We start from the raw sequence: 24,398 nt of genomic DNA, 5'->3' as shown, positions 1-24,398 counted from the left end.
CATCACAAAATATTAAGAGGCAAGTGGAGGACATAGAGCATTATGTTTTCTGGTTGAACAGATGAATATTTCAGTCCACCAAGCCCAATGTATCAGCTCTTTTAAGGCACTGAAATAAATATAAGAGGATGGGATGGAACACTAATCATAGTAACACAACAGAAAAACAAACTGATCTACTTGAACAGGACCACTGGATTCTGTTTAACAGTATTGGGTTCTGAATGGGTAAAGGTCATCACCATCAACTCACCATGCTATTTAAATTTTTTTCCTCAATATTCTGTCTTCAGTACTTCCCCATCCCCTTTCAGGATACTCTGACCGATGTCCTTTGAATAAACTGCTACAAAGTTTAAGCCTACAAATAAAAATCCACACATTTTCCTTCTGTATCTCTATTTCAGTTCAAAACAACTTAATTACAATAATACTTTAATATCAAATACAACATGAGTTTTACTGCAATAATCTATAACAAGAGAACATTAAGGACAGAATTTTACCATACACCACACAAATTAGTGACTAAGACATCCCAAAAAATAACAATAAAAAATTCATTACTATAGAAGTTTGGTTTGGAGTATGGCAGTAACACAAGCATGCTTCTAACTTAATATATGAAAAAGCCCAATTGACAGCTGTGTTTTATACCTCTGCAGCTGGCAGTCTGACTCTCTGCAAGTTTTGCTATCAGGCAGAAAGATGCTGGTGTTGTTCTGATTGTTCCATCCTGAAGAACAACTGGTGGGAACGGGGTCACTACATAAAAAGAAGTAACTGTTATTGTAATGTCAGCTGCAAAACCGCTTCACTTCTGAGGAGAGAGTTTTCAGTTCCTGGACACAGCAAGTGAGAAGAAAGTAACAAATCACAGCCCGGTGCTGCAAAGGGCCATTGTTTTCCATAAGACAGCAGGGGAAAGGGGCTGAGCATTCTGCAGCTTCATGGTGGAAGCAGCAGATGGGGAATCACACTGGGAAAAGCCAGCTAAATTCTAAGAAAAATAACCAACCATGCTACATGCTGCAGAAAAGAGAAACACAAACAAAACAGTATTAAACTGTGAAGGGAAAACAAGATTAAAAAAAAAAAAAACAAGGACACTGTGCAAGCAACTAACAAAGATCATCACTATGGTATTTACCTTTTTATTTCTATGTTGTGCTGTACTGTCATTACTTCATCATTTTCACCAATTTTTTCCCAATCTGAGCACTCAGTAAAAGTCTGCTGATGTCCTGACTCTGTAAGACTAGAAAGAAAATGAAAAGGTTGGAAACCATGGAGCTTTGTATCATAGTTTCTCTTAATTCTTCAGAAGATAAGGGAGCTAAGTAAAGAAAAAACACCTGTATTCATATTCTTACTGAGGCTAGGGAGAAGAATCTATAATCTCCCCAGAAGTTAAATCATTTCACTTTACTTGTGGTTGTGACATAACTTTGTCTAGAGCTATGCCGCTAAAGCTCTCCTTTAGTTTCAGAGGGCTGGAACACTTCTCCTATCAAGAAAAGTTGAGGGAACTGGGATTGTTTAGCTTGAAGAAGAGAAAGCTCTGGAGAGACCTCACTGAGGTCTTCCAGTTCTTGAAGGGAGCACATGCACAGGAGGGGGTGCAACTGTTTACATAGGTTGATAGTGATAGGACAAGGGAGGAATGGCTTTAAAACTAAAATAAAAGAGATTTATTAGACGTCGGGGAGAAGTTTTTTACTGAGCAAGTGATGAGGAGCTGGAACAAGCAGAGGCTGTGGATACTCCATTCCTGGAGCTGTTTAAGGCCAGGTTGGATGGGGCTTTGATCCTGTACTTGATTGGCCAGCAGCCCTGCCTGCAGCAGAGGCACTGCAACTTGATGATCTTTCAGGTCTCTTCCAACCCAAGCTATTCTACGACTTAATATTTGCCCCAAGTAACCAATGTTGTATCCTCTGACAACAAAGCTTCGTCAGCTCTGCAGTGACATGTGCAATTACACAACTTATTGCTTTTGGCATTACTTCCTGTCCTTATTAAATCACACACATTTTTAAAGAAAATAAAAGCTACTGGCAAGTGGAGAGAAATTCCAGTTATATTCCCAGAGTCAGTTTGTAATATGAGTTACAGCATCCCTTTATACCACATGCAGAATCACTTCATACCTTTCCAGTGCATGGTACATATGCACATAATGGTTTTTGCCCTTTGAAACCACAGAGGAGTCAGAATTGTTTCGTTTTCTGCGTTTCCATACTGGTGAAGAATCAGGAGAACAGGGACTACAAAAATAAGATGTGGATTTTACACACAAAGTGTTTTTCATCTGCATTTAAATGCTTATCAGAGTTTTATAAATTAATGGCATATGAGAAGATTCTGTTTCTTTGGGGTATGATTCTTCAGTCATAATAGAGGAGTACTGAAAAAAAAAAAAGGCTGAAATGTGGTGACCATTCCACTGTATTTTGAAAACAGAACCGAGTCTCAATCATGCAAGGAACTGCAGAACTACTTTCATCACGAATAACTGAGATACGTATAAAGTATCTCAGTAGGCAAGTGCACAAGGTGCTTTACTTCTACTCTCCCTGCTCTTGTGTAGACAAACACAATACTGCTAATAAACAGTGAAGCAGAAAGAACACTGCTTTCTTTAGCTATTAACTATGAAGTTCTGTAACAGTGCTAGTTTTTCCTGCATTCAATTGTCTGCAATAGAGATGGACTACATTCTACAATGTAAACACCAAACAGACTCAGCATTAACTGTTCCCCTCATCAGACTTCTACAAAAGAAAAAAAGAAAGAAATACAACCTGACAGCAGCAGCATGTATTTAGTCACTGCAGTAAGTTAATGACAGAGCTTGTGTCTCATACCTCTCTGACGTGTAGTCTGTCTGGCTGCACTGATCTTCACATTTAATTCTATACTGCTTTTCATCAAATATAGTGGAGCCAGAATCATCACGATCTTTGTAGAACCATTCTTGGGAACTGCTTGAGGGTTCTGTACTCCTAGAAACAGGAAAAAAACCTGGATTTAAAAATATTACTTAACTAGCTTACTGCTCTAAAAGAAAACAGTTAAGCTGCGCTGGTTAACAGTTAATCTCAAATAACATCCAAAAGGTGCAAACACCTGCAACTTTCATTGCAGTTCAATCACAGCATAGCTAAAAACTACACTGCAGTTATTAGCAGTGCTAATAAAAGTATATTCACTTATCTCTTCCTTATTTACTAGTCCAAAACTTTCAGGTGGTGTGAATGAAGCCAGCCTTGTTACACAAATTCAAACGTATGAGAAGCTTAAGAAGAATAGCAGGACAAGGGGACATGGTTTGAAGTTGAGGGAGGGAAGATTTAGGTTGGATGTCATGGGAAGTTCTTTATAGAGAGAGTGGTGAGGTGGTGGAACAGGCTGCCTAGAGAGGCTGTGGATGCCCCGTCCCTGGAGGTTTTCCAGGCCAGATTGGATGGGGCCCTGGGCAGCCTGGTCTAGCATTAAATGGGGACGTTGGTGGCCCTGCCTGTGGCAAGGGGTTGGAGATTCATCATCCTTGATGTCCCTTCCAACCCTGGCCATTCTGTGATTCTGAATACAGTTGCCACTCAGGCAGAGAGCACAGAAATATCTTTTATCTTAGAATTCTTGAATTCTTTTATTTACCACTACTACAGCAGAATGGCTTTAGTGACAACAGAAAAAGCAAAGATGGAAAGGTTATCAAAGTCAAGGAAATTAGTGACCAGATTTCTGCCTAAGTCTCTCTCCTTCTTGAGAAATGATTTTTCATTGCACTAACCAGTGTAAACACGTGGTGAAGACAATGTATTACTGCAGACAGACTGAACTTCAAAGTGTCTTACTGGAAATAAATTTAGACTAAATAAAATACCACCTTAGAGATTAATAGAATTCAACCAGGAAAGATGATTTTCAAGTGATTCTTCCCATTTCTGAGCCTGACATTTTTTTTCCCTGCCCTCCTTGCTCCCAGTTAGTATTGCTCTAACAGTTCTGTGCCATAAGAGGTGTGCTGACTGATTCACCAGAACATACACCGGCTGCAGATCCCAGTTTTCCTCAGTAGGAGGATCCCATGCATGCAGTGCTATCTTCCACAGCCTGATTTGCTGGTCCCAGGATCTACGGCTGTATTTCTTAAATTTGTTTGGTGTTCTAGGATGAACTCCTGGTATTCTCTGATTCCTGCAAATACACAGTAACATTTATATTTCAAGACACAACTTCTGTCCATCAAAAAAATCCTGTTTGTCAGATAAAGCAAGCCTCAGTAATTTAATAAATAGCTCTCCTCTTTTTTAACACCTAAACTGAAATAGGCACACTCTAGAGCATTGTTTACAACAGACAAAAGATACGATACAGACTGGATGGTCATCCAGTCTAGCAAGATGTCAAAGCATTGTTTCAGATGTATGTTTAAACAGTGTTGGTAAAACACTAATATTTTGACTACTGTTGAAGGTTGCTTCAAGACTTTCTGATCTAACCTCACTTTGCTGAGCTCCCGCCTGCAGCCATTAATGTGAAGGCAGGCAAGAAGCTGGGATGAAAAAATAATTGTGACAAAAGCAGTATTCCATATTATATAACATGATGCTTGGCTATTAAAAAGTGACAGTTTAAGAAGGGGAGACATCTTACAAAGTAAGCACTGTTCAGAGCATGGCAAGGCATCAGCCTACTTGTGAGAGGCAGAAAATGACTGCCTTTGTATCCACCATCTCCCCTGTTCCCTTCACCTGTTAAATTTCACTCTTCTCAATCCACTCTCCATCCCACTGGAAAAGAAGTGCAGAAGTTGTGTGGGTACCTGGCTGCTGGCAGGGGTCAACCTCCAAGTACCTCCAGCACAAAATAATACCGTTTCTAGTCCCACCATACTAGAGTTGACTTTACGATTTAGGGGGGGAGGGGGAGAGAACATATTACAATCATGCTTTAAATCAAACAAAGCACTAAGTGGATTTTCATAACAGCTTCACAGATTGATACTTAGCCATATTAGTTTTGCTATCATTCTGTAAGAGAAACAGGTCCCTGCTAAGAAACAGTCTTATTAACTACTCTTTTAAATGCTATCCAGATTTACTGTTTTTAAACAGTGTATCCATGTTTATTTTCCTGAACATTGTCTCACCTTTTCTATTCTTCACCTGTAATTTAACTTAATGGAAGATACAATCGTGGTATTGTGAAATATCTGTGATAATTTACAATACCTGTTGTTGATTTTTACTCACTGTAGTGGAAATGCTAAGTCACAGCTTGAATCAATGACTGAGCACCTGGTGGGAAGGCCAGGCCAACCCAGGGGAACTCAGGTGCATGCAATGTATCTGAGTGACCAGAAGGGACAGAGCCAGGATCCATCCTTTCCCAGACCTCATTTAAGGGGTGGCAGTGGAGATGAGGGCATCTCTTGCTGGAGATCCCCATTTACAAGAGCTCTCTAGAAGTAAGTAGCTCTTTTTCTTCGTTTTTGTGTCTGCAGCTGCTGCATTTGGGCATATCCTTATTTGTTGTAGCCAAAGACTTTGCCATCCCACTATTACTATGGTACTTTCCATCTGTTATAGTGTTACAGTCATCTAGTTTCATCTTTCAACTTTTGATCAACAGGAAGCTTACAGAGCTCCCTGCATTGCTTGGCAATATTCATGATAGACTCTTAGAGGCCGAACCCAGAGAAAGTTGGGCAGCTCTAAGTAGCAAGTCGTTACAAAAAGTAAAAACAACACCTCTATAAAACAATCCCCAAAACAAACAACAAACACAGAAGCATGTTCACATGTTACTGCTGAGTAGCTTCTGAATTACAGTAGGTTTGCAGTAAGAAGAGGGGGCTGACTGCAAAGTCTTCATTTTAAGTTCCAGAATTCACAATGTTAACTCCTGAGCAAGAATGACTGAAAGCATAAAATCCAAATTCTGATTTCAATTAGTTACTGACTAACCACTAATTGGTTACAATTTAAATGCGAGGCTTAATTAATTCCTTATTGAAGTGTCTTTTCTTATAATCCATTAACTTTGTATTGGCCTAGCAGCAGGCACCAGAAAGGTTAAAGGGAGCAGATGAATACCAAATTTAAAGAATGTTTGCTATTATAGGAACAGCAATACACAAGTGCAGCATTTAGCTATGAAACTTCCTTAAGTAAATAACTTCTATGCAAAAAAGCCCAGCCTCTTTTTGAGGAAAACAAACTACAGCTGCGCGTTGGCCTGCAGATACATCAAGGAAAGGAAAAAGGAAGTTCATCTGGAAACGTGCAACTTACTTTGGAACTTCTTTAATATATCTGTCATAAGCAAGTGTGTTCTTTCCAAAATTTATCTGTTTCTGTCTTCTCCTCAGAACCACTTCATCTGTTTCTCTTTCAGATGGGGTAGCAGATTCATTTGAAACGCAACTTAAAAACAGAAGTTAGAATGAAGTTGAGAAGCGCCTTTTAATAGGTGTACAAGTCACATAAAAACATAACTGCAGGTACTCTGACAGAAAAGCAATGTTTACTTCAGTAGTTTACAGAGCTGAAAATTGTGCTAACCAAACCAACCATTAAAACCAATGAGGTTTCTAAGTTTATGCAATTGTTCACACCCGCAATAAGTAAACATATGTTTGTGCTGCCTTACAAGGAGCTTACAGATAGTGCCACAATAGGGAAATAAAGCAGTGCATGATCATTGGCACACATCTGTAGGAAACTATTATATATTTTTAAAAAATTTCAACTCCACAAAAATGGATAATATAAAGGCTTGAATGATTACATGGCTGTTTCTCTTTCTAAGCCTAGAAGGTTGCTTTTTGTTTTTCCTTTCACTGTTTTCTGTTATGGAAAGCTGTAATGAACATGCAATTTAAAACCAAGAAGAAAGAGTCTGAAATCATCACATGAACAGCTTTGTAGATGAAACTTCTCATTGCTATTCTCTCCTTTAGGTTTCCTCAGGCTTGATGTGAGACAACCTAGTTGCATTTCAAATTGTCATTAATGCATGCGAAGTAGCTGAAGATCACAAAACAGTGACTTAATTATTCAATACCTACTTTGTCATTTTTTTAGTAGATGTCCTCATTGCTTTCCCTTCTCTGATTTCACCTTCCCAGTTGGGGCAACTAGAAAGAGGCCTAGAATCTCCTGGTGTTATAGAGCTGGAAAATAAGAAACTTGTATGAGCTTCTGTTGATCATAACATGAACTTCAGCAGAGGACAAACAGTTTCCACCACAAGTGTAATGCCCTGAGTGTACTTCCACCTCATTTCAGTTCAAATTCAAGCAAAAATTCAAGCAAATCGTTTCAGCTTAAGTTACCTTCTCAGTGATAACTCACTTCATTTTGTGGAATAAGGAAACAGTCACAAGGAGAACTTTACATCAGAACACAGACCTGACAATCTCTTACATATAACAGCTTAGCCACTGCAAGTGCTTCCTTGTACTGCAACTCCATCAAAGACAACAATAAAGGGAAATACACAATTTAAACAAACCTCCCATATATTCCTTACCTCTCCAGCCAGTGGTCTAAATGGCCATATTGGTATTTGTCAAATGTCAAAGAACCTGAATCATTCCAACTTCTACATTTCTGCTCTTGATGCCAACACTGTGGATGCTGCGCAGAACTGGAAAATAAGCATTTTCATCAGGAATCAAGTCATAAGGAGTCATGCAATACTGTCTTTGAAAACTACATATAAGTATCATCATTCACAGTTACAAAATACTGATTAATTTTGGTATAGAAATACGTGACTTTGTGCCAAGCTACTCATTCAGGTAACAGGAACTTAGAAAATGTGTTAGACAACGCAGTTACTGCAAAAGTGTCTTTCACACTGCTGCAGTTAAGACACCCAAATTCTAAAATAAACTTAATTTCTGGAAAAGCAGAACTACCTTTTTTGTTTGTAATAAGGGTCAGCAGTATTTATGGAACTGCTGACGCCAATATTCAGACAGGCCTATGTCACCACTATACTAGCTTCATTTACGCAATACTGCATACATCACTGAAGTCCTGAACAGGCAAACTTAAAGAATTGTCAGCTTTGACATGGGAAATGGCGTGATTAAGGAGAAATAGGTCAAACAGCTACAGAAAAACATGCCGATATTGGAAATTCTTCATCAGACACTACACGGAGCCCTCACAAATAAGCACTAGAGCTAGTATGGAGTGCTTGAAATGCACTGAAAGGACAGCAAAGGATTGCTTAAGGATTAAGTCTGCTGTGTTCTCCTTGCCTTCCTATTCAATTCAGGCAGTTCTGTTGTCTTAAAAGATCACTGACTACATACAGTAGCTCTGCAGCACCTACTGACACCAGACCCATCTCACAGGGGAAGAACTGCAATGGTGAGTGAGCCTGAGAGGGGAGTCTGTGCTGTCAGATCAGGAGAGGGTTGGGTTGGATATCAGGGGACGTGTAACCAGCTCCCCAGGGCAGTGGGCACAGCCCCAAGCTGACAAGAGATCAAGGACACTCAAGACACGGAGTTAGGATTTTGGTGTGGTGATGCGGAGCTTCCAAATCAAAAAACGCAGCCATTTCCACGCTGCTCTGTGCACGCCATCCCTGCCGGGTCTCTGCGCTTCCCGGAGCCAAGGAGCGGGAGGAGGAAAGGATTTTGTCTCCTTAACCCTGGATCAGCGCTCTGGGTTTGTTTTCTCTCCTGGCTCACTCCGGCAGCTTGCTGCTCTGCCTACACCGCGCAATTTACTCATAATCCAGGCACAAGGACATTTTCCGAAACACTCACATTTTGTGAAGGCAATTAAAGGACAAAGCCCTTCCCCGCTCACCCACAACAGTCAACCACTCGATCTCCCAGCCGCGCTGCTCCCCTCAGCCCACGCGCCCATTTCCCCCGACATCCCCCACACATCCCCGGCCCGGAGCGGGCGAAGCCCTACGGACCCGACGCAGGACCCACGCGCCCTGAGGGAGCGAAGCCCACACCTCAGCACACCCGGCCCCCCGCGGCAGCACTCACCTGCGCGGCCCTCCCAGCTCGCCGCCGGCGGAACGGCCCTGCTGCGCGCCGAACATGGCTGAGCCGAGCGCCCCCACCGCCGCCGCGGAACATGGCTGCAGGCTCGGCGCGGTGCGCAAGCGCGGCTCCACCCTCCGAAGCAGCGCGCACAGCGCTCAGACTGGGGAGAGGGCGTGGGTGCCTGTGGGGGCACGGGGTTGTTATTGGGCAAGGGGTGAGGTTGGAACGCCGGTTGGTAACCCGTTTCTGAGTTACAAAACGCTGTCTTTCAACAGTCACCACCGTTAGCAAGGCGCTTCCATTAGCGATGAGCAGCTCTGTTCCACACCTTTGCTTCAAAAGCTATTTTCTTAGAGTGCCCCTCTGCTGCCATCTGTCACACAGCAGTACGGTGTAAGGAACATCGTGGGAAAGGTTCGGCCTCTCCTGCCATGCCACCATCATCTGTCTCTGGGGATGTGGGCCACATCATGAAACAGGAGGCATTACTTTCAGAGCACCATCATGGTTTTATCCATTTCATAGAATGGCTTGGGTTGGAAGGGACCCCAAGGATATCAAGTTCCAACCCCCCGCCTTTGGCAGGGCCACCAACCTCCAGATGTGGCACCAGACCAGGCTGCCCAGGGCATCCAACCAGGCCTTGAACGCCTCCATGGACACAGCACCCACAGCCTGTGCCAGCACTTCACCACTGGTCTGATCATGAGGGGGGAATATACAAGTAATAATTGCTTACATTTCATAATCCAAGCACGCTAAAGCTGGATTTACAGAGGATGTGCATTACACCTACATTCATACGCTTTTTCTCAGAATTTGTTAATTTGTCTATTTGCATTTAGTGGCTGCTTTTTTGTGTGTGAAAAAAAGTTAAATGATGATAAAATCTAAAACAAAATACAAGAATAAATCGATACATACTTCAAAATCATTGAGCTAATGTATATTTAATAAAATTAATAAAATTAGGAATAGTATATATTTCACAACTAGAAATAATTGTAAAACATTCTCATACAAGCCAGGCTTTACAGCTTCAGAAGGGGTAGTAAATTTTATATTTACTTATATTTATAATTTATATATTTTTTATATTTATATTTAAATTGGTATAAAATGACAGATCAATAGGCCTTCTGAATGCAGACTAGTGGAGTATCATCTACTAATAACCAATGAAATGTGGGTGTGTAATATTGGAATTTTTTTGTGTAATTTTGGGAAGGGTAAAAATGACCCACATCATCTGCAGTGTCTGCAGTCAATATTTTAAAATAGGTGTTAACAGCTGTACTATAGGAAGTACAAAACTGTATGAAATGCCTTTTTTTGCTCATTACGTTGTTGTAATACAGGAAGAGTAAAAGTAGTTCAGAAATCTCTGAAATGTGTCTTGAGAACTAAGAATTGCAACTGCTTCCATCGAACCAGACGTAGATGTGTTACACAAAAGCAAGGTCAAATGTTCCACCAGTTCTTTGTTTTTGTTACCCTTTTAAAATTGGGTTTTAATAAATAATGTATAAAAATAAAAATTCTTGTCATTTATATTCCTTGACTATATTCTTTATATAGAACACAAGACAATTTCTGTTCATTCAGTGTGGCCTGAGTGAGCCAAAGGGATGGAAGCCCACATGCTAGAGAAACATCCCCAAATTCATACCATTAATTGAACACATTGTTCTTTTATTGCCTTTCTGAAAATCTCCCCCTCTGATTTCATGATATCCTGTGCAACTCTTTTTTCTTTCGTTTTCCTCTGAGACAAATACACTAATTGTTTTCATGTCTTCTTTTATGTAGCCCTCTACATTCAGTTTATAGTAGGAAAATTTACAGAAGGAATAAATTTCACGTTTGGTGAATTATAAGATAACAGATGACCTGTGCTCAAAAATGTGTTATGGTTTTGCCTTCTTCCGTCTGTATGAAGAGAATATCATGGAGATTTTTAACAAGTTTGTCCTGTAACATTGGCTTTTAAAAGCTTAAAAACTTCATAGGCATGCCAGACTACTATGAGAATTTAAACTTAGAAAAAATGCTTATTTTAAGGAATATAAGCCAGGCACTATTATTAAGATAATTCATCATTTTATTTTGGTAATTATTACTAAAGTTGAGGCACTTCTGTGGAAAGAGCACAACCATCAAAAGATTCAAGAGTACTATACATTTATGACTATTTCCTTGTTTTACTGTCATGTTGGCAAAAGAAATAAGGTGGGTAAAAGCAAAGTTCCACTGAAATAGAAACTTCAAGTCAAAGATGATAGATTTCCCTAAAGAAAAACTGTACTGCACAAGCAATTGGGAATCTAAAGCTTTTACTCCATGCAATATTATGGGCAATCGACTTTTTTTTTTTTTAATAAGAATATTTGCAATTACATGTGCTATAATCCAAAAGTCTCAAGATTTTTATGATCTTCATAGATCTTTAAAATATTTTTATTCCAAACTGAAAAAGAGATGTACAGGTTGAAGGACTGTCAGTGACAAAGTCCAAAATTATGCATTCCCTTCTACAACTATTTGAATTACCACATCCTTTATATCTGTGCCATATTATGCAAACTTACCATAAGTAAACATTTTTTGTAAAGTCTGGTGTATAGTGAGAAGGTGCATAGCAGACAACCCCACCTGGCCCTGCAGGATTCTTCTAAAGGTTAAAAAATGTTGCTAGCAATTTCTGCTCAAAGCAGTCTTTCTTCTCAAGGCAGTCTAGAGGTGCCAGTTAAGCTTTGCCATGTCACTTGTGCTTTTGATTTACAATTAAGATCCTTCTGATTATGGGAAGTATCAGGGCTTTCATTCTCCTGGACCAAAGCATTAAATTACACCTTTCTCATCATCTGGCCCACTTGTTTCTGGAAGTTACTGCACCGTAAGGAAAACCACCTGGGTAAGCAAACATTTGCTTCTCAGCCACTGCAGTGCATAAAGCAATGCAAGAACCCACACATTCTCCAGCAGCTTGACGCTTTTCACCAAGCAGCGTGCCAAGTAACTATTTATTGAAGTGTCTGATGGACAGATGAAATGGTAAGCACTGCATTTGGGTCCAGGAGAATGGCTCCTTATAGAAAATGCTTTGATTTGAATTTACAAATTATTTGGATGCACACTGCATCTGGAAGTATGCACTGGTACCCTACAAATGCTAAAACAATGTTTGTTCCTTATGATCAGGCTTTGAAGTGCAAGCCTGAAAAATTTTCATTAGGGAAATGATGATTGGCCATTCTCGGGTGCCTAGCACAGCAACTTCAATCTCTGCGATCCTGACATCTATTTCAGAGAAAAGGCAGTCCTTCAGGAGAAAAAAATTAACAACAACAACAAAAAGTAAAGTCTTTGAAGTAGTCGAGCATTCTTTCAGGTAATTCAGATAATTTGGATATTTGAAATATAGGAAAAAAGCCATCACCTAGAAAACTCTAAAACCTTAAGCAATGCAGCTCTATAGATTTAATACTGCACAGCAATAGCAGTGCAAGTAAGCAGGATATAGTTCTAAATCCTTCTGTTTGAAATAAAAAAGTCTATCAAAAAATAAACTGAAGGCAGATTAATGGAATAAAAGGTCCCTGTGGAAATTATGTAACTTCAGGAATTCAATTCCTTTGTCTACAGAAACCAATCTCCTTTATAAATGGAGGGGACCAGCAGAAGGAGAACAACTGGTATTCTTGTTTGGTGTACACTTGCCAAGATGAATAAGAACTTTGCAGATGGATTAAAGAATAAACAAAAGTATCAGTGAAGTATAACCAAAGTAATTTTCTCAGCCCTTTATGAAAGAGTCAGAAATACCTAGGTTAAAAAGAGAACAGTATTGCAAACATGGATAGGATGATTTTATACCATCCAAGACATAGAAAGCAAAATTTTACTAAACGTTTCAAGCAACATTTTTCAGAAACTGACATCTGATGTGTAAAAACCAAAGACAAAAGGTAAAAATTGAGAAGAACTGAGCAGATGAACATCCATTTTCAATGCTGTAAAATAGAGCTCTGGAGCTTGCACTCCTGTGTAATGCAAAGTCTAAGAAACAATGCTAATGGGCCTTTTGACCAAAACCACTATGAAATACAAATTTAAAAAGTTAGAACATACCCAAATGTTATTCATCGTATTATACAAACATCTAAAATGCAAAATTTGGCTCTGCAAGTTGGACAAGGCACGTGGCTTGACAGCCATGTCTCTGGGTGCTGCTGGTCCTGTCGGCTGGCAAACCATTTGCCCATGCAGGTGAGGCACCACATTGGACGACAGTAGCATTGCTGACATTCCCCTTCGTTTGGCTCTTGGCAGTTCTTGATGAGCTTGATGTTTGCAATAGTCTGCATGCATCCTATGCATGGCTCCAGCTCCTAAAAGAGAAAAATGCCACGACTATGAACTGCAGAGAATGCCTTCTGTTATTGCTCTCTAAAAGGCTTTTGGAAAACAGTCTGCACAGAAGCATAACAGGAAGCTGAGTTGGACAGAACCTCAAGGCAGAACAGCCTCATTTCCTCCAGTCAGGTTCACCAAAGACAAAAGCTTAGAATCATAGAACCATGAAGATTGGAAAAGTCCTCTAAGATCTTCTAGTACAACTATCAGTCCATCCCCACATGCCCCCTAATCGTGTCCTCAGTGCCACATAGAAATTCTTCTTGAACATCTCCAGGGATGGTGACTCCACCACCTCCCTGGCAGTCTGTTGCAGCACCTGACTACTGACTACACTTAAAGCAAGTCCCAGTTAAGAATTATTAATTTATTACAGGAGAAGATCCAGCAAAACTGGGCTGTCTAAAAAAACAAGCTGTTTAAAGCACAGGAACAGCAGCTGTTACTCCATAAACTCTCTGGAAATGCAACATCACCATGTCCAAATGTTTTAAAGTTTTATAGAAACAACTTCTGCTCTGCTATTTCTCATGTCTCAAAAATATGGCGTTCACAATACAGTTCATTTTCTAGAGGAAACAGAAGCAGCAGCTCGATCTACGTTATTTCACGTTTACTGAAATGGGAGGTGAACTCAAAGTAAACAAAATTACCAGTTACAATAATTGTGGGCTCAGCTATACTGTAAAATCAATGATTACAGTTTCACATGGATAGAAAGTCTCACCTGAGTGCTTGGAACAGAATACGTCTGGTTCATTTCCACCAGAGATGTAAAGGTTTCTAGAAATAAATCACTAAGGCTTTGGTGGATCACAACATTAGCTGCATTGCTGATGGGAGCACGTAGCTTCTCTCGGAGCTCCCCATACTCTGTGGAGTTCAGCCTTGAAAAAGATGGAATAAAATGTTACCTCAATTATCCATTCAAATACCTCGATAGTACCTCACAGAGGTTAAACACAGAAAAGTGAGTACACAGAAGAACCAACTGTTCTGCTGGGCTTGTTTTGTCTGGTTTCTTTTTTGTTTGTATTTTTTCCCTGATATCTCTTGGAACATGCAATCCTCCTGCCCGGACCCCAGCCTGCACATATAAGCAAGTTCAGGCTTCATGTCCAGACAGTCAATTCAACAACATGAGTAAAAATACATAATATATCATGAATTATCTATAAAATACTGCATGCACAGTTTCTGTCTACCTTTTCAATGCCTGTTTCCTTATACCATGAGTTAATTATAGTAATATATATAGTTAACCATAGTACATTAACCCCAGAGGACAGAAATTAGAGTTACTGTATGACTGTATTACACAATGAGGCACGTATCATGTATTCCGATATGTATTCTGATACATGTAAGAATCAGAAGAAAGTCGGTATTAATTTCTGGTTCTCTCATACGCTTATAGATTAAAACTGAAATTTCAAAAGGCTGCAAATGGCTGCTAAATGTGACATGCTCTCATTTCAGGTCGCAACAGGTCATGCTTCACACTAGCTTGCTTCTAGTAAAAGAAGTCTCCCTGAGTCCAACAGACCTCACGTGGCACATAAGACCTTGTACAGATCCTGCAGTGACACACTACTGTTGTTACCCTTCAAAACACAACACTCTGAACTCTCCAACTTTGTGTTTCCCTCATTAAGCAACTTTCATGGAGGAGCCCTGGGAACATCGCCCTGAAATACCTCAGTCTTTCTGCCCCAGCTGAGGTTCCTGCAGCACAGCACAACGCAATGTTCATCTTTAATTCCTGGTGGTCTCCGTTGTTTTAACTGCTGAAGGATAATAGAGTTTGCTGACTGTGAAAATAACACAGACCTTTATACCCAGATAAAGAACTCTCACTGAGCACATGGGGAAACGTGGCCTGCCTACACAGAAGCACTTTTCTTTCAGAAACATCCCTACTTCTGATTCTGGAAATACACAGTGGTCCTACATTCTTAAAAAGTGAATTCTGTCCTATGGCACTTTTTTTAAACACTGTATGACTGCATTCCAGAATACTTGCTACTTTTGATGCATCTTACAAGAACTTCTAAAAACTCTTCTTGATGCTGTTTTGGTTAACCATAAAATTTTGGGATTTGGATTTCTTTTCCCTAAAAGAAACTGTCAAGGATCTCGTGCTTTTCCCAGTATGATGGGATGCAATTTTATCACTTAGAGAAGAAGATAATTAGTTGTTTAATATTTATTTGATCACTACTTTCACAGGTCTATAGAAGTCTCTACTTAGGATCCTATAATGCTTACCTTAACCCCTCAGTCTGAGCATATCACCCAATTTCTGACACCTCATCTCTATGTCGTCCTCATGCCTGCCAGGAGCCCTCTGGCCCTCTGGAACCCCACCTACAAGCCTGCCTGCTTTTCATTATCTGGTAAATAAAAGCTGCTGACATATACAACAGACACTCAAATACCTTTTCAAATAAATAACTGCAGGAGCACAAATTCCCTTTCATGACACAAGAACAAGGCAGATTTTAGTATCATTCTGATCAGCGTTGAGGGTTTCTGCAGAACTTGTACTTTTGCTCAGCTACATAGGAAGACTGCTAAAAAACAGCTGAAGCCCTTGGAAAACAAGGCCTAATTCTTCACAGCACATTTACTATCATTTACTGCTATTGCAACTCATCAATCAGAAATGGGTTGGAATTACTTCCTAGCTATAAGGGCAGCTGGCTTGCAGTAGAGCAGTGAGAATTCTTTTGAGCAATGAAAAAATCAGGAGGCTTGTGCAGAGGAAGGGGTAAAAATATGAGTGAACAACAGCCAAGTTTAGAAATATCACTATTTCTTCACCACCAAATTTGTAAGACCAAAGACTTGAAGATTCTCTTTCTTATTCTCCATTGCTTCTTATTGCTCTCTTCCAGTACCTCTCACTGAAGTTTTTCCAGCTACTTCTTTCTGCATCCAGCACAACCCTTTTCCTAAGAGAGGACCAAATAGGGCAGTCCCTCTGTTTCTGTTTAACCACTGTGCATTTATTATTGTGGGCACATGAATCTTTTTAAACTTTTTTTCACTGCACTGCATGGTAGAACTGTGCATACAGCATCTCTGAGCACCGGGCAGGAAGAGAGAAGCGAGAGTCATTGAGCTTTCAGATTTGCTCTAAGAACACTTCACGAACGCCATCGTATATCATATATATGTCATAATTGTAAAGTGTTATTTTGTTTTACCGGATATCAAATGCCTTCACATAGGGATTAACACTGGCAACACGGATGGTGAGGAACTGCACGGGCATGTTTGAGTCCGGTGTGAGTTCGTGCTGTCTGGAGTCTGTCACAGTCAAATGAATGTCCTGCTGCTGGGCGACATGTAGGCAGTAGGTGGTTACTTTGATCACCCATGTGTCTGTAACAATCACCCTTGCTCCTGGGGCTCCGGTGGCAAATTTGTCAATTCTCCTAAATTCTGTATTGATGGAAGAAGCCACTGCCCTCCAACCTGACTGTGGCAGAGCATAAACAGCGAGTGTCTGGGCCAACGGGTGATTATTCCAACCTTTCCGTGACCAGTAATACGCCAGGGTGCTACTGACTGCTGGAAGGAGAACAGCAAAGAAGAAGAAAATTTTCCATTCTTTTGAGGCCAGGTAGAAGAAGCAAAGGTGTTTCTCAGGTGCAGCGAAGCACATACCAAGGTAATAACCTGCAGGGAAAAGGAAGCAATTAAGTGCAATGGCTTTAACCATTAGAGGATAAGAAGTGTGAGGAGCAGCCAAGGTCCCTCAGCTTGTTCAGCCCGGCGCAGAGAAGCTGAGGGAAGGCCTCATGGCAGATGCAGCTCCTCACAGGGAGCGGAGTGGCAGAACTGAGCTCTGCCCTCTGTGACAGTGACAGGGCGCGAGGGAATGGCATGGAGCTGTGTCAGGGGAGGGGCAGCTGGGGGTTAGGGAAAGGGTCTGCACCCAGAGGATGGTGGGCATGGAATGGGCTGCTCGGGGCAATGAGCACAGCCCTGAGCTGCTGGAGTTCCAGAAGTGTTTGGACACTGCTCTCAGCCATATGTTCTGATTTGGGTGGATGGTGGGACTGGATGGTCTTAGTGGCCTTTCCAATCTAAATAATCCTATGATTTTGGAGTGGTTTCACATGGAGACACGAGTGTTATACAAATCTTATGAGTCCAACTTGCAATCTTCTATGATTCTCTAATTTTAAGTACATCAACCAACGCAGACTCCTGGTTAACCTATCCACTGTGCTCACTGATGTGCACCTGAATAATTCTTAGCCAGGACAAGAATACATTCGGTACTTCATATCCATACCCATCGCTGATTTCTACCTGAAATACATTGCCAAAGGAAGCCGATTTGAACTTCCAAATTAAAGAAAACATTATTCCTTTGCAACTCCACGTGCTGGCGACAAAGATAAGCGTGTATACCACCAAAAACCCTGGCAGATAGGGCACGGCAGCACACCGTGCCCGCTGCCCGCACTGAGGCAGGAAGGCAGCCCACCCCCCGGCCCGCCGCTCACCGAGGGGCAGCAGGGAGTGCGCCAGCAGCGTGCCGGTGCTGCGCCGCAGGTGGTACTGCACGAAGGCCGCGTCCTCGCTGCCCAGCCAGGCGGCCAGCAGGCTCTGCACCGTCAGGCCGGCCGAGCGCACCTCGTCGGGCGGGAAGACGAAGCAGACGGCGAATACCAGGTAAGCCAAGGTGAAGGTCACCGCCGGACTCTCCATCCTGCGCCGTGGACCCCGCTCCCGCCGCCCAGCCACCCGCCCACGGGGGCACGGCCCGGCGCGGCGCCGCGCGGCTCCCTGGGAGCGGTAGTTCACTCCGCCCCTGCGCCGGGTTTACATTAAATGGGAATGGGCGCTTCCGCTTCTGTCGCGTTCCGCAGGGTTGAGCCGTTCCCTGCTTCCTGGTGCATCAGAAACGCGTAACTTCGTGCTTAACGGCTTTGGTGAATGAAATTAATTGGAGTTCTGAGCTTCGAAGAGTTCTGTGTGAAAGTAACATCCTTCTGAAGTAGGTCAGTGGGGTTTTGCTTGAGGGTCTAAAGTAAAAACAACACTTTTCCTTCGGTTTCTTGGTGCATTTTATTATGTAATACTTTCTTTAGAGAATGATCAGAGACTTGAGTCCTTAAAGGGAGAGAAATTTTAAGATATGTTTCACAGAATCATTTGAGTTGGAAGGGACCCATAAAGGCCATCTAGTCCAACTCCCCTGCAGTGAACAGGGACACCTGCAGCTCCATCAGGTGCTCAGAGCCCCTCCAGCCTGACCTTGAGTGTCTGCAGGGATGGGGCATCCACCACCTCTCTGGGCAACCTGTGCTAGAACCTCATCGCTCTTACTGTAAAGATCTTCTTCCTTATATCTAGTCAAAATCTCCCCTCTTTTTTTGTGGCCCGAGGGATATTTGACCTATTTTAATTTGTGGAATGAAGATCAATAATAAAAATCAGGTTATGAGGCTGCAAGCCTTCTTTTTGTATTGTTTTTTATTGTTACTATTATTTATTCAGAAGATGATTGAATCAGAATAGCTGAAATGCCGTGGACGTACGTGAGGCTAGAGGGAGCTGAGCATATCCAAAACAAAGGATCTCTGGTTCCTACTGACATAGAAATATCAGAATTGTCATCATAGAATCATATCATAAAATGGCTTGGGCTGGAAAGGCATCTCAAAGATCATCTAGTTTCAAATCCCTGCCATGGGCAGGGTCACCAACCATTAATTTGTCTTATAAAGAAAAGGGAAATTGCATAACAGGAGAAGCACAGCAAAGAAGGACTGGTGCAACTGAGAGGGAACTAAAAAGGAAATGCAGTCTCCACAGTATGAAGTTTTATGCTGGCAGGTTGCAGTGTTACTGAGATGGACAGAGGTCAGGAATTCAGTTATCTGGTGATTTTTGAGTTAAGAGTGTTACATCAATAAAATTACATTTGGGTTGCAGGCATCTTGTTTCATTCTCAAGGATGCTATTGTTACCAAGTTTATTGTTTTATCAGTCATGTTGTTATTGCTAAGAACTGCAAGAACTGTTGTAATTGGTAGAATGAAGATTAATAATGAAAATCAGGTTGTGAAGCAGCAAGCTTTCATTCTGTTTTATTCTAAGCAGAATAGCAGAGATACTGTAAAGATACTTGGGGTAGAGGGGACTAAAGGTTTTGTGTTGCAGGAGGGAAAGAGGCAAAATGCTGTCATGTGAAACAGCTATGCAAAGGGCCTGAAGATGATGGATCACAATCACAAGGATTTCTTAACCAGCATAGATCACTGAACAGATCCCAAGCTTAAAAGTGGATCTAAAGGTTTTCCAACTTCGGAGCTGATCCTGTATTAACTTTTATATTGCCAAGTTTCATTTTTTTCAAAGGGCCCTGATGATAAAAGCCTAATGAAATACCTAATGGTATTTCATGACCTTGATTTGAAGAGGTAGGCCACAATATATTCTGTAATGTGTTTTTAGAAATAGCTGATTTCAAAAAGTAGATACACCATATATTTTAGTAGCATATTTTTAGAAATACAGTTGTTGAATTGTTGTATTACGTGATTAGTTCTTGCCTGCAAAACTGCAATGGCTTTTAGATGTTGCAAATAGTTATGGGTTATAGGCTAGAAAGCATGTGATAAGTCTGTTCTGTTTTAACAAAAGACTTTCAGCAAAAGAAACACAATAATGAAACAATATGGGAAGGCTTATCAAACATCAAAAGAAGCCAGGGCCTCCGCACAAAGCTGAATTGTCTCACTCTGGGAGTAGGCTGGGATGCAATAGGCAGATGTCAAGACACTCCCCTCTATCCTCCTATCTTCCAGCAACCCAGTATATTATCATTAAAAGACATGTTCCCAAACTTATCTCTATCCAAGGACAAGCAGATGTCTAGAAATAACGGCCAAGTGCTGAGAGAGCAAATGTTTTGATTTTGGTACCTATAAATTACTTATAATAGGCATTCTCCTGCTGAGCATGTATCAGTGAATAAAATTTACATAGAAGGGTGACAGAGGAAGGACCACTGGACAAAGAGAAAGGCTGTTAACTGGACTGTCACTGTCATGATGCTAGAAGGACCCTGACAGTAGAAGAGACCATGGAATAGCAGACTGTAAATCTCATGAATCGCTACCTGAGATAGGCATGTATATGTTAATAAATTATCTCACAGGTGATTGATGAGTATGGATTATCTGTGGAAATAAAACAGACCCTGAATTGTGTAATCTCTGAAGCGCTTATGGGGGAAACATCCCCCCTGCTTCCCAGAGCTGCTAATATGGAATACCCGCCTTAACAGTAACAACGCTTTGCTGTGAAATTTCTGCACTTGATTTCTTTGATTCAAACACATCATGGGAATGAGGCTGAAGGGAAACTGTGTTCACTGACAGCGACATCTCACAAAGCCAGCCCCACTGCAGGCACCCACAAGGAGAACGCTGGGCTGTGCCTCACTTTCTCACTCAGTTCTGCTCTGCGTGGAAAGCGGGGTAGCACTTCTAAAAAACATCCAACATGGAGCCTTTGTTGCTGTTTTTTTTTTCTTTTCTTTTTCTTTTTTCCTCAGAACCATTCCGTGCTTCCCCGAGGGCGGGTCTAAAGGCGGAACCACTTGGCCGCCAACCCGCTCCCCGCTCCCCCCTCCCCCTCAGCCCGCCGCCACTGCACAGCTCCGCAGCCAGCGCTTCCCTGCGCGCCTCCCCCGAGGCAGCTCCGCTCCGTGAGATCCTATTGGCGGAAGGCCTCGAAAATCCCCGCCCTTCCGCAGGACGCTTTCCGGATTGGAGACCGCCTTCCGAATGCCGCTTTCTCATTGGTCAGCTGAAGGTGCCGTTGAAGTTTGAAATCCTGAGGCGGTTGTGGCGGAGCGCGTTGCTCTGCGGGTTTGGTGCTTGCTGGCAGGTAGGAAGAGAGCCGCTCTAGTGATCATCCTGCTTGATTTGGGTGTACGGAGAGTTGCTGGGGAGGGGTTTCGTGGTCTGGGAGAAGGGTAGGCTGAGGTGGATGCTCGGGGAGCGCTGTGGGCTTGGGGCTGGGGGGTGTTCATGCTGAAGGGCATTGTGAGCCTGCTTGGGGCTTCGGGCTACAGGACAAAGCTGGAGGGGTGATGTGGGACTCAGGAGAGCCCTAGGGACGTCTCCGTGTTTTGAGGGCAGTGTCGGGCTCGGGGGGGTTGCCTCAGTATGAGGGTTTTGTAGGGCTGAACCGGGGTAAGAACGGGGTATAGGAGGTGTGGCACTGTGTCCATGTAGGATCACAGAATTGGAATGACTCGGGTTGAAAGGAACTTCAAGGATCATTAATCTCCAACACCCCCCCTCCCACCACTGGGCTGCTCAGGGCCCCATCCAACCTGGCCTTGTACACCTCCAGGGACAGGGCCTAGTGGGCATCTCTGTTATTTGAGATGATGAGGGGCAGCAGAGGAAACCCCAGTGAGTTTCGTGGTGGGTGATGTGAGGTTGAAGGGTTCCTCATGGTCTAGGATGGATCAAGAGCATTGTGGGGCACCTTGGAGAACTGTGGGGATAGAGGAGTCCCTTTTTGCCTATCCTCCCTCCTTAAAGCCTTCTCAAGGACTGCTGCCTCCAGTTCACAACCATCTTTTGTTCCCTACCCCAAACTGCAGATGGGGGACAGCAGAGCCCCCAGGGCTGCAGCTCTGTTTCTACTTCCACCCTGGCCTGTTTTTGGCTACAGGTGCTGCAACTTTTCCTTCCTGAAATGATTTGAAAACAAGGTATCCTCTAGAGTCACTGACTTCCGAGTTGCAATTAACACGTGGTATCTAGCTTGACACACAGAGCATGCTTTTGTTCATACTAAGTTTCTCTGTGTGGAACTGGTGCTCTGTCTCAGATGCTGGAGAACTTAAAAAGGGCAATTCAATAGGGAGGAATGTCTGTTTTTGTCCTATGAATTTGGTGGTTTCTCTAGTGTCTGAGATCATATTGGTGTTTTGGCTGTTGTGCTCCACTGACCAATAGACAACAGTAGCTGCCAGGAAGTCCTAATTTGTCAGTGGTGGTTACCTGGGGTTTACTTGATGTCTCTGAGCTAACGTTCATTCACAAGTCCAGAATGGAAGACTGCCACTTGTACCTATTTAAATAGTCTTCAGAGACATTAAGCAGTTTCATTCTGTGGATGGCAAGCTGGACATGAGACAGCAATGTTCTCTTGCATCCCAGAAAGTCAACTGTATCTGCTACAACAAAAGAAGCATGGTGAGCAGGGTGAGGGAGGTGATCCTGCTCCTCTACTCTGTGCTGGTGAGACCTCACCTGGAGTATTGGGTCCAGTTTTCCTCAGTGCAGGAGAGACAGAGACCTGTTGGAAGAGGGCCACAAAAATAATGCAAGGGATGGTACAATTTCCCTGGGAGAGCTGGGTTCTGAGGAGACCTGATGGTCACCCTTCAGTATCTGAAGGGGGCCTATGAAAAAGAAGGGGACAGACTGTGTAGTAGGATCTGCTGTGATAGGATGAGGGGAAATGGTTTCAAACTGAAAGAGGGGAGGTTTAGATTGCATGCAAGAATTTATTATTTTTTATGATAAGGGTAGTGAAGCACTGGAACAGATGAGTGGAATCCTCATCTCTGGAGACATTCAAGGTCAGGCTGGATGGGACTCTGAGCACCTGATTGTGCTGTATATGTCTCTGGTCATTGCAGGGGAGTTGGGCTAGATGACCTCTAAGGGTCCCTTTCAACTCAAACAGTTCTATGATTCTATGATCTTTGAGAGGCTGTGGTAGAGGGGGAACTTAGTGCCTTTTAAAAACAAAACTAAAACTTGTATGCGTTGGCTTGAGTGCATTGACAAAACTGCTGTCTCTAAATGAGTGTTCCCTGCTTATAAAGCTTGTCTTAAATGATGGCTTTGTTTCTAAACAAATTGTTTAAACTGAACAATTACAATCTTCAACAATTCAGTTGATCTGTTATCTTAATTATCGTTCCTAATGAAGGGATGCAAGGAAGTTCTTTTCATTGAGTTCTATGATTTAATGTACATTTATTTTTGTAAAATCATTTGTGGTGAAAGCTAAAGAAACGAAGAGACAACAAATGGAGGTGTACTTTGCTTGCCATTGCTACTGTATTATTTGCATTCAATTGCTGATTAAAATTGTCAGTGTTGCAGTCAAAGCAGTAGAGTTCAGTGGAAAGTAGGAAGCAGACTTTCTCATAAGGATTAACGTAAGAGTAGGAAAGAATGCAGAGACTTTGAAATTTGAATAAACGAGGACACTGAGATTGAAAACATGACAAGGCTTTCAGTGGGAGATGCTTCTTACCTCTTTATGATAATGAAAACAATCATTTAGAGTCTAATTTTATTGACTACATGACAGCTAATAATCAGTTGCTTGTTCACATCAACCATTTGAGATCATCTGGAATGGCTGTCCCCATTGCAGAAAGCCAACTTTCTTATCTGAGGATCCTGATTCCCTTGCCTAGGTCCTGTATGTATCTCATTTAACACCTCCATTCTCCTGAAAGAAATTGATTTGCTGGTGGCTTGTCAGATAAGTGCTTCTCAGGAGTTGACCTTGTTGGGCATTGGTTATGCCCAGATCTTGCTTAAGATGCCTTCTATGTTCTGGTCCTTTTTTGCTTTTAGTTTGTTTATAGCAGTAGCATCATGGACAATTGTTTCTTTGATGCTTTAAAAGAAATGTGATCCTGATGGGAATAAAAAGTAGACAGAGTTCATGTATGTAATATTTATTAGCTTGCCTGGGCCACTTGTCTATTTCTTACTTATTTTGTAAGCTTTAGTTTCAAGTCCTTCATGTTTAGACTTATCTAATTTTATAGTACTTTGCAGTCTGGTAAAGCTTCTGTGCATGTCTAATGTAAGAGCAGAATTTAAGAGTTACCTACTTATAATATTATTTTTTCTCCACCAGGTTTGCATACTAGTAA

General features: G+C 42.0%; 1 protein-coding gene across 1 annotated transcript; it reads right to left on the bottom strand.

The window, feature by feature from the left end:
* Nucleotides 1-13,173: 13,173 nt before the first annotated feature.
* TMEM129 (transmembrane protein 129, E3 ubiquitin ligase) lies at nt 13,174-18,172 on the bottom strand (the record flags this gene model as incomplete). Its single annotated transcript, XM_079534513.1, has 4 exons — nt 13,174-13,422; nt 14,175-14,334; nt 16,657-17,131; nt 17,968-18,172. 4 exons carry the CDS (start codon nt 18,170-18,172, stop codon nt 13,174-13,176), a joined length of 1,089 nt encoding a protein of 362 aa, XP_079390639.1.
* Nucleotides 18,173-24,398: the final 6,226 nt, after the last annotated feature.

The sequence above is a fragment of the Tetrao urogallus genome (genome assembly GCF_951394365.1).
Source record: "Tetrao urogallus genome assembly, chromosome: 4".
NCBI classification, from domain to species: Eukaryota; Metazoa; Chordata; class Aves; order Galliformes; family Phasianidae; genus Tetrao; species Tetrao urogallus.
Note: the sequence above shows the minus strand (reverse complement) of the source record. Positions and strands in the feature narration are given on the sequence as shown.